Here is a 16333-nt window from a genome sequence, read left to right as displayed (position 1 = left end):
CGAACTCCAATATGATCCAGTTTTCCTAGTAGTATTTCGTGGTGCATGCTGTCAAACGCTTTCTTAATATCTAGAAGCACAGCTGCAGGTAAAGCACCCGAATCTAGGATTCTGTTTACGAATAAACTTAATGAAGTAAGGGTGCCTTCGGTTGAATGGCCAACCCTAAACCCGAATTGGCGGCTGTTAAAAAGCCTTTGGCCTCTAAATATTGGTAAAGCTGGTTTTTCATTGGCGTTTCAAAGACTTTCGAGAAAACTGATAAGATTGAGATTGGTCTATAATTTTCTGTGTCTGTATGACATCAAATAAAAATTGTCTGTATGGCATGGTATCAAAATTCCGTTTTTTAGAGTTTCGATTAGTATTGAGCCGGGTTGCTCCTGACGTACAGTTCGTTACCACGAACTGTTTGAAAATCACAGGGATAACAGTGAACAACACAGAATCCTCCTATCAAATTGCAAGATTACACATATAGCTTAACATTCTACTTTTAAATACATTTGAAGCTCTAAGATGATTCTGCTTCGACTTACCCGCAACTTTAGAGTCGTAAGCCACACCAACACCACAAACCCCGTTGTCCCTTGCTCCGGCAATTTCTCCTGCACATCTGGTTCCATGGCTATAAAAAAAGAAAAGGCTAAGATAACACGTTCTCAAATTTACTAATTATAACCTCGTATTTTGAAAGGAATTACTTACCATAAACCTTTTGAAACTTAACCAAAAATGTTCCTCATGCCTATAAAGGTTAGGCCATAGATATACCGAGATTGTCGGCAAAAAATACCCGAGAGTCCTACATATTTGAAATGGTTCTGTTAGAAATATTGTTAGAAGCAGAAAGGAAGCATGTTAAAATTATGATCATGATGAATGATGATTAGTCACGAGAAAATGAACATTTTCAACTGAATGCAAAAATAAAGTTTAGAAAATGTGCCTCTCCGATTATACGATAAGTCAAACATGCAGTAAAAGGAAAGTGTCGTGACACCGATCGTATTTCATATGTGTTCCAAGCTTCATAGAATTGATATTAACCAGGTTCCGCAATTTACAGGCTTACATTTACATTGCGACGAAGTTGCACTAATCATACGTTGGAAAAAACTCATATGCTGAACTTAGGTATGTAACTTAGCGTACGTGTCAGTGTTAATGCATTTTTGTGTGTATCTTTATGTGTATTTGTTTATATAGGTGTTTGAGCATCAAGAATATTTTAGCATATTTGAGCATGGGCTAGTAAAATTGCTTTCAAAAATAAGATTTTGTTCAATATCTAAAGGTTTTCTTTTCATTTTGGAGCATTGCTTGTTGGTTAATTTCATTATCATAGGGAGCGCAATAGTGCTGCCTAAGTAAAGAAGGATGTTGGCACAATGTATTATTTATTTGTGCCCTTTTAATAGTCACAAGTGATTAGAGGGCAACTAACCCCCCTCCCACACCCACCATTTCCCAAACACATCCAATCGAAATTTTGAGATAGCCATTTCGTTCATCGTAGTTGAATGGTCCGGAAATTATGTCTTAAAGGATGAAAACCTCTCCCCCCTCCACAGTCCTCTGGGCAAAGGTTGTAGGTTATGCCCTGGGGGCATATAAATGTTTTTATAGATAGCGTTGTTGTAGAAACTTCAAAAAGGGCCCGTTCAAATGGAAATTGAGAGGGCTAGCACTCTTTTTAATAGTCAAAAGTGGCCAGAGAGCGAATGCCCCCCCCCCCCATCCTTTCCTAAAACGAAATTTATTTTCGTTTTATAAAGCATTTCCTAAAATTTCCTGAGACGAAAGTTAATTTATTGAAGAACGCAAAGAAGCTAAAAGGCAAAACACTCTCGTCATTGTCCCATGTCTATATTAATGATGACGCTCCCCCCGAAGTACGAAAAATGCAGAAGAATCCCCTTGCAAAAAAGGCAAAATTACGTGAACTTGGTTTTGAAGCTTGGGTCTCTAATAGTTTTCCCGAATTCTGCATTTCAACTGTCCAAACGGCACGCATGCAAAATACCTATAGACTGACCCTATCCTTGTACTCACCCCACCACAAAATTATTATCTGCAATCTAGTGCTGCTAATAAGATTGTGCCCCATTTTAAACATAACTTGGCTGGTGTTAGTGGAGGTCGATTTGACTCTCAGAATGAATCAATGGAGTGAAGATTTAATATAATGCGGGACTTTTCCTTCTCCCTCTGTTTGTTGATTATTAATGGAGTGAAGTGAAGTATATAGTTGTTTTCTTTTTTGTTAGTGTCCTTATTCGCTTTTTTTCATAACATCCTCTCTTGTTTTGTACACTGTACTAAAGTAGCAAAACAAATTATTATTTTGTTGTATTGAGTGAGTTCATATTTAGTCAATTGCAAAGTACGTAGGCCTAATCCTTAGCCAAGAATTTTTTTCTCGTATCATGTCAATGTTTCTAATTTTTTTTTTTCAGTACTTTCATTGTATCCAATAGACTCATCATTTATTGCAATGTTTAGTTTCGTAATCTGTTTATTTCCTAATAGACTCATATCTCACCTGATTTAATTTCAACGGGCTCCATACAAATCTATCTTTTTAAGATGTTCACTGGTCATTTGCCAAGACAAATAGCAAGGTACCGTTTTTTAATAGGGTATGGCTAATCACCTTTTACTCTATGTTTAATACATATTTATTAACATGAGTAAGTTATTAATTTTTTTTGTATCCCATTGTGGGTTTTTATTTGTCAATTTGACGCCCAATTTGATTTTTATTAAATAAAATATGACTAAGTTTCCGGTGTCATTATATTTTTATTTTTCATGTTTTTCTTCTATGCAAATTTTTCGATTATGTTTTGTGATTTTAAAGTGAAATTTAATTAATTATTATTGCAATTGGCATTTTCCTCCCTATGTTCTATCCGCCCTTGTCCCGTGTATTATTAATGAAAAAATAATTTTTTGTTTTTATAGATGAATCTTGTTCCAAATGATATATTTGTAATTGAAGAATGTTTTAATTTGTTGGAAATATTTGCGCACCTTTAGGAAACGAAAGGGATGCGGAAGGTGCATAGTTAGAAAGGTCGTGTGGGCTAAGCGACTAAACCATAAGAAAAGTATTGTTCTGTTAATATTTGCGAAGTTAAATTTGAGTTTCTTTTTCTTATTTCATGAAGTAGTTAGACGATTGATATGTGTATTTAACCTCAGTGTTTATCTGTGTCAAAGATTGAGTCACCGTAAGATACGGCTTGTAACTCTTAGTTATGGATAATATATTTCAATCTCCTTCATCACTTCAGAAATTAAAGGAATTAGAGAGTAATAAAATAGATTTTGCGTGTAGATATTATGATGTTTCGAGTGGAAATTCGGACCTTGGTTGCGGTATTCGCTTGCAGCTCGAAGATACGAATTATGTTTTACCGTGGAGATTGGTCCTATATTCCGTAAACCTGGCAATTTTTTCAATATTTTTCATTTGAATTGCCAAGGGCTAAATTCAAGTTATAGCTTTTTTGAAGATTTAGCTAATATTTCCATTTTTCAGGTGATAGCTTTAGCTGAGACATGGCTTAATGTTCATACTTCAGAGTTGCTTGGTCTAGAGGGATATAATTTTTACACAAAAAAATAGGCAATTACGTCAACATGTGGGCCTTGCCGTATATATTAGATTGGATATTGAAGTGACCATTCGGAGCGATTTAGCTATTTATAGGGAGACGGTGTTTGAGCCACTCGCGCTCCATCTTTGTTTAGGTAATTATTCTTGCTACTTAATAGTTCTCTACCGCCCACCGACTTCCTCAGATAATGAATTCTTTGATCTTTCGGAGGAGCAGCTTGATAAGATGCCTGTGAATCTCCCGTGTTTTCTTGTGGGTGATGTAGACGTTGACCTGATTGAAATAAATAAAAAGAGCAGCCGACTATTGAATATTTTCGTCTCATTTGGATTACTGCCGTCAATCAACATACCTTTGAGGGTAACGGATACATCCGCGAAATATATTGAAAATATATTCTCCAATCTTAATCCCGATTCGTCCCGTGTTGTTGTTAGTGGCACTTTCGATCATTTTGGCGTGTTTACTAGATGTACTATTCCTCTAGGAAATTTTAGTAAGTTAAAGTATGAATTTTCTTGGCATAACGTAAATAAAACAAATTTATTGTATTATAAGAGTGTTTTATCTCAAATGAATTGGGATAATATTTTATCAATTGCATCTAATAATGAAGAAAGATTTAATTTGTTTTACCAGATTATCCGAAGTGAATTAGAAAAGCATTGTCAAAGGAAAAAAGGATAGCGTAGGACAACCCCAAAGAAACCGTGGATTACTGGAGGCCTTCTAAAATTGATGCGCATTGCAGACAAACTTTATCATAGGCAGCGTGCTATCGCTGCCTAAGTAAAGAACGATGTGGGCACAATTGGTTTTTTCGCCACCCGGGCACTTTGTATCGAAGGAGTTGTCGTAGAAACTTCGAGGGCTCATTCGATTGGAAATTGGAGTGGCTAGAGCCCTTTTTAATAGTCGAAAGTGATTGGAGGGCAACTACCCCCCCCCCCACGACCATCATTCCCCCAAAAACATCCAATCAAAATTTTGTGATATCCATTTTGTTCAGCGTAGTTGATTTCCAGATAGAAAATATACTTTTTAGGAGGACGCTCCCCACAACCCTCATGGCAAGGGTTTTAAGTTTTGCCCTGGGGGCATAAAGGTTTTTATAGAAGGCGTTGTCGTAGAAACTTTAAAACACGCTCATTCGATTGGAAATTCAAAGATCTAGTGCCCTTTTTAATAGTCGAAAGTGACTGGAGGGCACCTAGCCCCCCAGGCCCATCATTCCCCTAAACCTATCTAATAAAAATTTTGAGATAGCAATATTGTACAGCGTAGTTGATTTCCAGATTGAAATTAGTTTTTTGAGGAGGACAATCCGCCACAGCCCTCGGGGAAAGGGTTTTAAGTTATGCTCTGGGGTCTTATAAGGTCTTATAGAAAGCGTTGTCGTAGAAACTTCAAAACAGGCTCATTCGATTCGAAACTCAAAGGGCTAGTACCCTTTTTAATCGTCAAAAGTGATTGGAGGGCAACTAGCCCCCCCCCACGCCCCTCATTCACCCGAAGATATCCAATCAAAATTTTGAGGTAGCAATTTTGTTAAACGTTGCTTATTTACAGGTTGAAAATATTTTTTTGAGAAGGACACTCCCCCGCAACTCTCAGGGCAAGGGTTTTAAGTTATGCCCTGGGGGCATATAAGGTTTTTACTGAAAGCATTGTCGTAGAAACTTCAAAAGGGCTCATTTGATTGGAAATTGAAAGGGCGAGTGCCTTTTTTAATAGTTGAAATTGATTGGAGAAAGACTAACGCCCCTCTCAAGCCCACCCTTTTCCTAGACACATCCAATCAAAATTTTGAGATAGCCATTTTGTGTAACGTACTTGAAAGTTCGGGAAACTAGGTCTTAGAGGATTACAACCACCCTCATAGCCCTTAGGGTAAGAGTTGTAATTTATGCCCTGGGGACATATAAGGTGTTTATAGGAAGTGTTGTCGTAGAAACTCGAAAAAGGCTCATTCGACTGGAATTCGAAAGGCCTAGTGCCCTTTTTAATAGTCGAAAGTAATTGGAAGGCTTGACATTTTTATAGTAAAGATCGATGTGGATATAATGTATTATTATTGTTGTTGTTGTTGTTTAGACCGAAAAGCAGAAATTAACATAAGTTGGGCTCAAAACCCCTATGCCTTTCCAAGGCCAGAATATAATTTGCACATTACTGAAAAAAATATAAATGTTTATACTTTTATAACTTTAATAAATCAAATAATGTTAAGATTTTGATTACTAAATATCAGTAAATGTATATTAAACTGACAATACTCATTCATTTGTATTTTTTTCAGTAAAGGGCAAATTATGTTCTGGCATTGGGAAGGCATAGTGGTTGTAAGCCCAACTTATGTTAATTTCTGCTCGTTTTGAGTTTGACTTGGCTAATTATTGTAATTTCTGTTCGTTTTGGGTTTAATTTATTTATCGATGCTGATTTATGGTAGTTTCACGCTTGGTAGATTATTTGATTTTATTTTTGCTCATTTTTTGTTTAATGGAGTTCTTTACTTTTCTTTGAAAAACTTATTTTGTGGAAAAAGTTTTTTAATTAGTAAAAAAAATATCGATCACAAATGCTATATAAATGATAGAATATATAATAATTATCGCAATACTCTGAATCGATTATAAAGAAAAGCAAAAAGAGAATTTTACTCGAGGAAGTTCGAGGAAGTATCGGGGTGTCCGGAAAAAACATTGCGCAGGATTAAAGAAGTACTTGAGCAGCCAACGAAAACGATCCCACTTGAAATAGTTAACCAAAAAGGTGAAATGCACAGAAGTGCTGAATATGTCTTGGAGGTATTCGGAAATTACTTCTCAGCGGTAGGAAAGCGTGTTGCTGAAGGAATCTGTCCAATGTTAGATGATCCAAGCATTTTTGACTACCGTGGTAATTCTGAATCTGAGGTTTCAATGTATTTTAGCACCTGTATCATTAAGTGAGATGAAGCAGGTTATCTACAAAATGAAAAGTAATGTCTCTGGTAGTGATGTAATATCGTTAAGAGTGGTTAAATTTATTATGTCACTTTTGTCCCTATTTATGTCCCTATTATTGTCCCCCTTTATGTCCAGAAGCCTCTTTTGTCCCTAATTAATTCTGCATTAAAAGAGGGTTTCTTCCCGTCTTGTTTTAAAGTAGCTCTTGTTAATACAAATGAATGTGCATTGTCAGTTTAATATACATATACTGATATTTAGTAATCAAAATGTTAAAATTATCTGATTTATTAAAGTTATAAAATTAAAAACATTTTAATTTTTTTTCGTAAAGTACAAATTTTGTTCTGGCCTTTGGACGGCATAGGGGTTTTGCGCCCAGCTTGTTTTAATTTCAGCCCGTTTTGAGTTTGACTCAGTTATTTATTTCTATTTGTGTTTGTTTTTGGTTTAATTTATTTATCGATCATGATTTGTGGAATCTTCAAGCTTGGTATATTATTTGATTTTGTTTTTGCTCATTTATTGTTTAATGGAGTTCTTTACTTTTCTTTGAAAAACTTATTTTGTGGAAACAGTCTTTTTAATTAATTTCTGTTCGTCTTATTTGACATAGGCTTTTCAGGGAAAAAGAAAATAACACTTTAAATCTTTTCGTTTTTTAAGACTTTATAGTTTGGCCTGCTATTTGTATGCTGGAGAAAAATTTTCAGTAATTTTTAACAACATACACCATTTTAAAAATCTGGACACAAATAGTATTGTTTAACTTAGTTTCATACCTCCTCTAGTTGACCTGAAATGGAAAACTTGATACCATTCGCAAAAAAATCCGTTTACTTTCTTTGATAGCTTTGATACGCTTACACTATTTTGATTTGGTTAAATTTTAAGAGCAGAAGTAGCCTCGAAAGTTTTAACATAATACCCTCTTTCGTTCTTGGGATACTGCTGAGATGCCTTATTTGGAATTAGCATTATCACAGTGCATTTTGATTTAATCTTGAGGCAACATTTAGTTTTTAAACATAATGGGCAAATGGGAGGGTGGGAGTGGAAGGGGGATTAGTTGCCCTCCAATCACTTTCGACTATTAAAAAGGGCATCAGCCCTTTCTATTTTCAATCGAATGAACCCCTTTCGAAGTTCCCACGACAACTCCTTCGATACGAAGTGCCCTGGTCTAAACAACAACAACAACACAAAATATTACTAATCACTTTCGACTGTTAAAAGGGCAATAGCCCTTTTAATTTCAAATCAAATGAGTCCTTTTCTGAAGTTTCTACGACAACGTCTTCTATAAAACCTTATATACCCCCAGGGCATAACTTGAAACCCTTGTCCTGAGGGCTGTGGCGGAGTATCCTCCTTAAAAACATATTTTCTATTTGTTAATCAACTACGCTGAACAAAATGGCTATCTCAAAATTTTTATTGGATGTGTCTGGGGGAATGATGGGCATGGGGGGAAAGTTGCCCTTCAATCACTTTTGACTATTAAAAAGGGCACTAGCCCGTTGAATATCCAATCGAATGAGCTTTTTTTGAAGTTTGTACGACAACGCCTTCTATAAAAAACATTTTATGCGCCCTGGGCATAACTTAAAACCCTTGCCCTGAGGGTTGTGGGGGAGTGTCCTCCTCAAAAATATATTTTCTATCTAAAAATCAACCACGCTGAACAAAATGGCTATCTCAAAGTGTTGATTGGATGTGTTTGGGTGAATGTTGGATGTGGGTGGGGGGCTAGTTGCCCTCCAATCACTTTCGACTATTAAAAAGGCACTTGCCCTTTGAATTTCTAATCAAATGAGCCCCTTTTGAAGTTTCTATGACAACGGCTTCTATAAAAATCTTATATATCCAAGGATATAACTTAAAATCCTTGCCCTAAGGGTTTTTGGGGAGTGTCCTCCTCAAAAACGTATTTTCAATGGAAATCAACTACGTTGAACAAAATGGCCATCTCAAAATTATAATTGGATGTGTTTTAGAGATTGATGGGCGTTGGGGAGGGGCTAGTTCCTCTCCAATCACTTTCGACTATTAAGAATGGAACTAGCCCTTTGAATTTCCAATCAAATGAGCCAGTTTTGAAGTTTCTACGACAACGCCTTCTATAAAAACCTTATATGCCCCCAGGGCATAACTTAAAACCCTTGCCGTGAGGGTTATGGGAGAGGGTCCCCCTCAAAAACATATTTTCTATTTGGAAATCAACTACGCTGAACAAAATTGATATCTCAAAATTTTGATTGGATGTATTTGGGGGAATGATGGGCTTGGGGGGGACTAGTTGCCCTCCAATCACTTTCGCCTATTAAAAAGGGTACTAGCCCTTTGAATTTCCGATCGAATGAGCCTGTTTTGAAGTTTCTACGACATTGCCTTCTATAAAAAACCTAATATGCCCCCATGGCATAACTTAAAACCCTTGCCCTGAGAGTTCTCGGGGAGTGTCCCCCTCAAAAACATATTTTCTATCTGGAAATCAACTACGCTGAACATAATAGCTATCTCAAAATTTTGATCGGATATGTTTGGGGGAATGATGGGCGTGGGGGGGGGGGCTAGTTGCCCTCAAATCACTTTCGACTATAAAGAATGAAACTAGGCCGTTGAATTTCCAATTAAATGAGCTTATTTTGAATTTTGCATGACAAAATCTTCTATAAAAACATTATATGCCCCCTGGGCATAACTTAAAAGCCTTGCCCTGAGGGTTGTGGGGGAGTGTCTTCCTCAAAAATATATTTCCTATCTGAAAATCAACTACGCTGAACAAAATGGCTATCTAAACATTTTGATTGGATGTATTTGGGGAAATGATGGGCGTGGGAGGGGGGGGGGGCTAGTTGCCGTCCAATCACTTTAGACTACTAAAAAGGGTACTATCCCTTTGAGTTTCCAATCGAATGAGCCTGTTTTGAAGTTTCTATAACAACGCCTTCTATAAAAACCTTATATGCCCCCTGGGCATTACTTAAACCCTTTTTCCCGAGGTTTTTGGAGGTGTGTCCTCCTCAGAAACATTATATCTATATGGAAATCAACTACGCTGAACGAAATAATTATCTAAAAATTTTTATTGGATGCTTGTGGGAGAATGATAGGGGTGGGGGAATGCTAGTTGCCCGCCAATAACTTTTGACTATTAAAAAGGGCACTAGCCCTTTGAATTTCCAATCGAATGAGCCACTTTGAAGTTTCTACGACAACTCCTTCTATAAAAACTTTATATACCCTCAGGGCGTAACTTAAAACCCTTGCCCTGAGGGTTGTGGGTGAGTGTTTTCCTCAAAATATATTTTCTATCTGAAAATCAACTAAGCTGAACAAAATGGCTATCTCAAAATTTTGATTGGCTGTATTTGGGGGAATGTTGAGCGTGGGAGAGGGGGTTGTTGCCCTCCAATCACTTTCGACTATTAAAAAGGGTACTATCCCTTTGAGTTTCCAATCGAACGAGCCTGTTTTGAAGTTTCTACGACAATGCCTTCTTTAAAAACATTTTATGGCCCCAGGGCATAACTTAAAACCCTTGCCCTGAGGGTTGTGGGGGATTGTCCTCCTCAAAAACATATTTTCTATTTGGAAATCAACTGAGCTGAACGAAATAGCTATCTCAAAATTTTGATTGGATGTCTTTGGATAAAAGATGGACGTGGGTGAGGGGCTAGTTGCCCTCCAATCACTTTCAACTATTAAAAAGGGCCCTAGCCCTTTGAATTTCTAATCAAATAAGCCCCTTCTGAGGGTTTTATGAAAACACCTTCAATAAAAACATTATAAACCCCAGGACATAATTTACAACCCTTGCCCTGAGGGTTGTGGGGGAGTTTCCTCCTCAAAAACATATTTTCTATATGGAAATCAACTACGCTGAACAAAATGACAATCTCAAAATTTTGATTGGATGTGTTTGGGGGAATGATGGGCGTTGGGGAGGGGCTAGTTCCCCTCCAATCACTTTCGACTATGAAGAATGGAACTAGCCCTTTAAATTTCCAATCGAATGAGCCTGTTTTGTAGTTTCTACGACAACCCCTTCAATAAAACCTTATATGCCCCCAGGGCATAACTTAAAACCCTTGCCCTGAGGATTGTAGCGGAGTGTCCTCCTCAAAAACATATTTCCTATTTGTAAATCAAATACGCTGAACAAAAAGGCTATTTCAAGATTTTGATTGGATATATTTGGGGGAATGATGGGCTTGGGGGGGGGACTAGTTGCCCTCCAATCACTTTCGACTATAAAAAAGGGTACTAGGCCTTTGAATTTCCGATCGAATGAGCCTGTTTTGAAGTTTCTACGATAACGCCTTCTATAAAAATCTTATACGCCCCCAGGGCATAATTTAAAACCCTTGCCCTGAGGGTTGTAGGGGAGTGTCCTCCTCAAGAACATATTTTCTATCTGGAAATCAACTACGCTGAACAAAATGGCTATCTCAAAATTTTGATTGGATGTGTTTCGGGGAATGCTGGGCGTGGGGGGGGGGGGGTAGTTGCCCTCAAATCACTTTCGACTATTAAGAATGGAACTAGCCCTTTGAATTTCCAATCAAATGAGCTTTTATCGAAGTTTCTACGACAACGTCTTCTATAAAAACATTATATGCCTCCTGGGCATAACTTAAAACCCTTGCCCTGAGGGTTGTGGGGGAGTTTCTTCCTCAAAAATATATTTCCTATCAGGAAATCAACTACGCTGAACAAAATGGCTATCTCAAAATTTTGATTGGATGTATTTGGGGGAATGATGGGCGTGGGAGGCAAGTTGCCCTCCAATCACTTTTGACTATTAACAAGGGTACTATCCCTTTGAATTTCCAATCGAATGATCCTGTTTTAAATTTTCTACGACAACGCCTTCTGTAAAAACCTTGTATGCCCCCAGGGCATAACTTAAAACCCTTGCCCTAACGGCTCTGGGGGCGTATCCTCCTCAAAAACATATTTTCTATCTGGAAATCATCAACGATGAACAAAATGGCTATCTAAAAATTTTTATTGTATGTGTTTGGGGGAATGATGGGCGCGGGGGACTTCTAGTTGCCCGCCAATAACTTTTGACTATTAAAAAGGGCACTAGCCCTTTGAATTTCCAATCGAATGAGCCTGTTTCGAAGTTTCTACGTCAACGCCTTCTATAAAAACCTTATATGCCCCCGGGGAATAACTTAAAACCATTGCCCTGACGGTGGTGGGGGAGTGTCGTCATCAAAAATATATTTTCTATCTTGAAATCAACTACGCTGAACAAAATGGCTATCTCAAAATTTTGATGGGATGTGTTTTGGGGATTGCTGGGCGTGGGGGGGGGCTAGTTGCCCTCCGATCACTTTCGACTATTAAAAAGGTCACTAACCACCCCAATTTGCAATTGAATGAGCCCTTTTCAAACTTTCTACGACAACTCCTTCGATACGAAGTGCCCAGTAATGGAGAAAAAAAAACAAAAACAAACACAGTGTGCCTACATCGTTCTTTACTTAGGCAGCGCTAGCGCGCTGCCTATGATTATATATATATGATTGTATATATATATATATATATATATATATATATATATATATATATATATATATATATATATATATATATATATATATATATATATATATATATATATATATATATATATATATATATATATATATATATATATATATATATATATATATATATATATATATATATATATATATATATATATATATATATATATATATATATATATATAAAAAAGCTTCAGATCAAAATTTTGATATAGCCATTTTGTTCAACGCAGTTGAAAGGTCCAGAGATTATGTTTTTGAGGATGATAAATCCTTTCCAGCCCTCAGGGCATGGGTTGTAAGTTATACCCTGGGGGCAAATAAGGTTTTATAGAAAGCGTGGTCAAATAAACTGCGGAGGGGCTCATTAGATTGGTAATCAGAAGCTCTAGTACCCTTTTTAAGAGTCAAAGTGATCGCCCAGATTTTAACGCCCAGGTTGGTAGAAATAAGGATAGATGGTATCCCAGCTTAAGTAAATTTGGTGTAGGAAAAGAAAACAGTAATGGCTACAGACTTTTGCAATTTTGTAGGTATAGCAATCTAGTTATAACCAATACGGTATTTGGTCATAAAAGGGCTCATAAGTTAACATGGTATTCACGTGATGGTAAGACAGCCAACGTCATTGATTATGTTATAGTAAACCGAAAACTGGCAGGATCAATACAAGATACTAGGGTATATAGGAATGCTGTTAGTGATGTTAAAAGCAAAGATCACCATCTAGTAGTATCAAGGGTTAATTTAAAGCTGAAATTTCGGAAGGGAAACTACCTTCCGGGGAGCTATGATGTTAGTAGACTGCAGGATGAGAATTTGAGAGAAACTTTCCAGGAACAGTTGAATACTAAACTTGAGAGTTTAAAATTTGATAATGTGGAAGATGGTTGGAATAATTTTGGAAAAATAATTTGTGAAGTTGCTGAAGGTGTGTTAGGGAAGAAAGCTAGGACTGCAGCTAAGAATATTAGTGAAAAAGCTTTATGTTTAATAGAAAGGAGAAAGGGCTTGTACAAGAATTATCTGAGTGATAGATCGCATGAAAACAAAAGAAATGTAAAGAAAGTAGAGAAAGCATTGAAATATGAACTAAGGAGGTGTGAAATGGAGGCTATGGATAAAATTGCCGAGGATTTAGAAGATGCAGCTAGACGGCATAATAGTAAAGTATTGCACTGGCACGTTAACAAATTGAGAGGTAGCAGTCAATCCGGACTTGTCCCAGTTAAAGATAGGAATGGGGTTGCAATTAGCGATAAGGAAAAAGCTAAAGCGAGATGGGCCGAACATTTTGAGAACTTGCTTAACCGAGATAGAGTTGCAGGAAAAAATATAGAGGAAAATGAAAAAGTTTGTGATACCTAGGATGTGAAGGAAGATTTGTTTTGTGAGGAGGAATTAGCAACAGTACTAAAAGGATTAAAGAATAATAAGGCTCCAGGTGCTGATAGGGTAGTAAATGAGTTTCTTAAATATGGTGGCTCTGAGGTTAGAAATAAATTATTGAAGATTATGAATATGATTTTTGAAAAAGGGGAAGTACATAACGATATAAGGAAAACCTTAATTAAGCCACTTTATAAGAAAGGTGATAAAAGTGAGTGTGGTAATTATCGAGGCATTAGTCTGGTCTCTGTAGGTAGCAAATTGCTTAGTAATATGATGCTTTTTAGACTGAGAGATGCCATAGACAAAGTTTTAAGAGAAGAGCAGTGCGGTTTTAGAAAAGGTAGAGGATGTGTTGACCAAATTTTCACTTTTAGGTTAATAATTGAGAAGTGCCTAAGTTTTCAAACACCTTTGGTCCTTAGTCTTATAGATTATGAGTAAGCGTTCAATTCTGTTGATAGAGAAGATTTATCAAAGGTTTTATCCTTGTATTGTGTACCAGATAAATACAATAAAGTAATTAATGTTATATCCGAGAATAACACTGCTGCGGTTAAGGTAATGACCTGAGGTTAGCATCTGGTTTTGTATTAAATCAGGAGTTAAGAGGGTTGTGTTCTATCCCCCTTTATATGGATTATTTTGATGGACTTTGTTTTAAGGAGCACAGGAAAGGCAATGGGAGACCACGGAATCAAATGGGGAGGAAGAAGTCTCCTGGACTTGGATTATGCTGATGATTTAAGCATCCTAGATGAAAGTGTGAGCAAAATGAATGAAGTTTTAGAGGTTTTGCGAGTTCAGGGTGCTAGTATTGGTTTGAAAATTAATGTTAAGAAGACTAAGTCACTAAGACTAGGAATAAGTGAAGATGAAAAGGTGACGTTGGGTAATGAAAAGTATGATCAGGTGGGCAGCTTTAATTACCTTGGTTGTATTATTAGTAAAGATGATGGGAGCAGTGAAGATGTTAAAAGTAGAATAGCCAAGGCTCAGGGTGTTTTTTCACAGTTAAAAGAAGTTTGGAAGAGTAGGAAGATAAGTCTGCAAACCATGATTAGAATCTTAGAAGCTACAGTGATGACATTGGTCAAATATGGCTCTGAAACATGGACGGTCCGAAAAGCGGATGAAGATTTGCTAGATTTTTTCCAGAGAAATTGCTTTAGGAGTGTTCTGGGTACCCGGCTGACTGACCATATTTCAAACAATAGGCTATACAAAAAATGTGGTTCAATACCGCTTTCTAGGTCTATAATGAAAGAAAGGTTGAGGTGGTTAGGGCATGTTGTGCGGATGAAGGATGACAGATTGCTGAAGATTGTTCTTTTCGGCCAACCATCTAGGGCTAAACGGAAAGCAGATCGTCCCCGTCTTGAGTGGGAGGATGTCATAAAGAAAGATTTAAAGGAAATGGGAACTTCGTGGGCGGGTGTAAAAAGGGAAAGCATTGAATAGATTGGGGTGGAGGAGGAGCGTGCGTAGCTGTGTTGGCCTCAGGCGGCTTGGTGCTGCGATGAGTCATTGGTAGTAGAAGTAGTAAAGTGATCGGAAGGCAGCTAACCCCCCCCCCCAAACACACGTTGTATTGTCCATAAATGCATCTAATATAAATTTTGAGATATAATCCGGGTGCCACGCTTCGCTATCTCGCTTATTTCAAGATGGGGGTACGACGGAATGGGGTTATTATGCAACATATACCAAAAGATAGCCTTATAAACGCTGATACCGGAAATAAAACGGGGTTTTAAAACAAAAAACGGAAGTCTATTAAATTTGGATCTGAACTTCAGGTTTCCCGAAAAGTGCTCTCTAGCGAGCAAAAGCAGCAAAAACTGCTTTCAGACGGTATCTGAAACTCATCTTTGTGTTATTTTCACTGCTGTAGTTTTAGTCAGGGTTGCCACCGCTGGTGATTTATCACCAGATCTGGTGATTTTTCTGGTGATTTTCTTTTAATCTGGTGATTTCTGGTGATTGCCTTTTCTAATCTGGTGATTTTCATTTAATTTGGTGATTTTTTTTTACAAAATTGGTTGACATTCTATGCAGGATTGGTTTTGCTGTCTTACTGAGGTGAAATAATCAGTGAATTTCATATTTTATGTCTTGTTTTTATTCGTTATTTCTAAAGAGTGGTGTTATTTTGGGCTTCTGTGTATCCTTTTAGCTAGGCAATCGGCTTCCCCATTTTCATAAATTTTAAGTTATAAATACATAGATATGTGATAAAAACGGATTGAGGCTGAGAAACGAAAAAAAGATCTAAGGTAAAGAAAGCATAGTCCCACATGAACATAGATTCAGAAGCCTAGGCATTTTTCAAGGGACTTAACAGTTTCAAGAAACCAGGGGGCTCTCGTCTAAGGAACTAGGAAATAAGATTTATCACCGCTTGTCTGATATTTCAGCTCAGACTTGACCCACGACGATTTTCCAGAAGTAAAATAAATATATAGGAAATTGACACCATTTGAGTCGTCTTTTTCAGAGCTAAAGTTTACCATTAAGGATACCAACTATGGCAGGAAGATTAAAAACTCTCATAAGCAAAGGAAATTCGATTTGAGGACAAAAGAGGATTATTGGGGTTATTCTTTTCCATGGAAACCTAGAAAAAAGAAAAAGAAAAGATTTTAAAAATTGAAGACAAAGAAAAGTATAATAGTAGTTAAATAAATAAATAAAAAGGCTCTTCATATCCAGTAACAGGATTTTAGGTAACAATTTCAGTCTTTGCCTGGAATTCAAGTTTTAGGTATAAATTCTCTTTCTTCTTGAGCAGTTGACGGCCTTC

At 36.9% G+C, this 16333-nt stretch overlaps 1 protein-coding gene across 1 annotated transcript in view; it reads right to left on the bottom strand.

The window, feature by feature from the left end:
- The window catches only part of amon (prohormone processing protease amontillado), a 336087-nt gene that overhangs the window by 111727 nt on the left and 208027 nt on the right, over positions 1 to 16333 (bottom strand). The window contains exon 6 of the mRNA XM_089092529.1: positions 540 to 628. Coding sequence (XP_088948655.1) covers positions 540 to 628 — 89 coding nt within the window. The remainder of the gene's footprint in view (positions 1 to 539; positions 629 to 16333) is intronic.

Source organism: Artemia sp. Qi Xiang Cuo, chromosome 7, assembly GCF_049724085.1.
Source record: "Artemia sp. Qi Xiang Cuo chromosome 7, ASM4972408v1, whole genome shotgun sequence".
NCBI lineage: Eukaryota > Metazoa > Arthropoda > Branchiopoda > Anostraca > Artemiidae > Artemia > Artemia sp. Qi Xiang Cuo.
The sequence above is the reverse complement of the archived record's forward strand: the minus strand, read 5'-3'. Positions and strand labels throughout refer to the sequence as shown.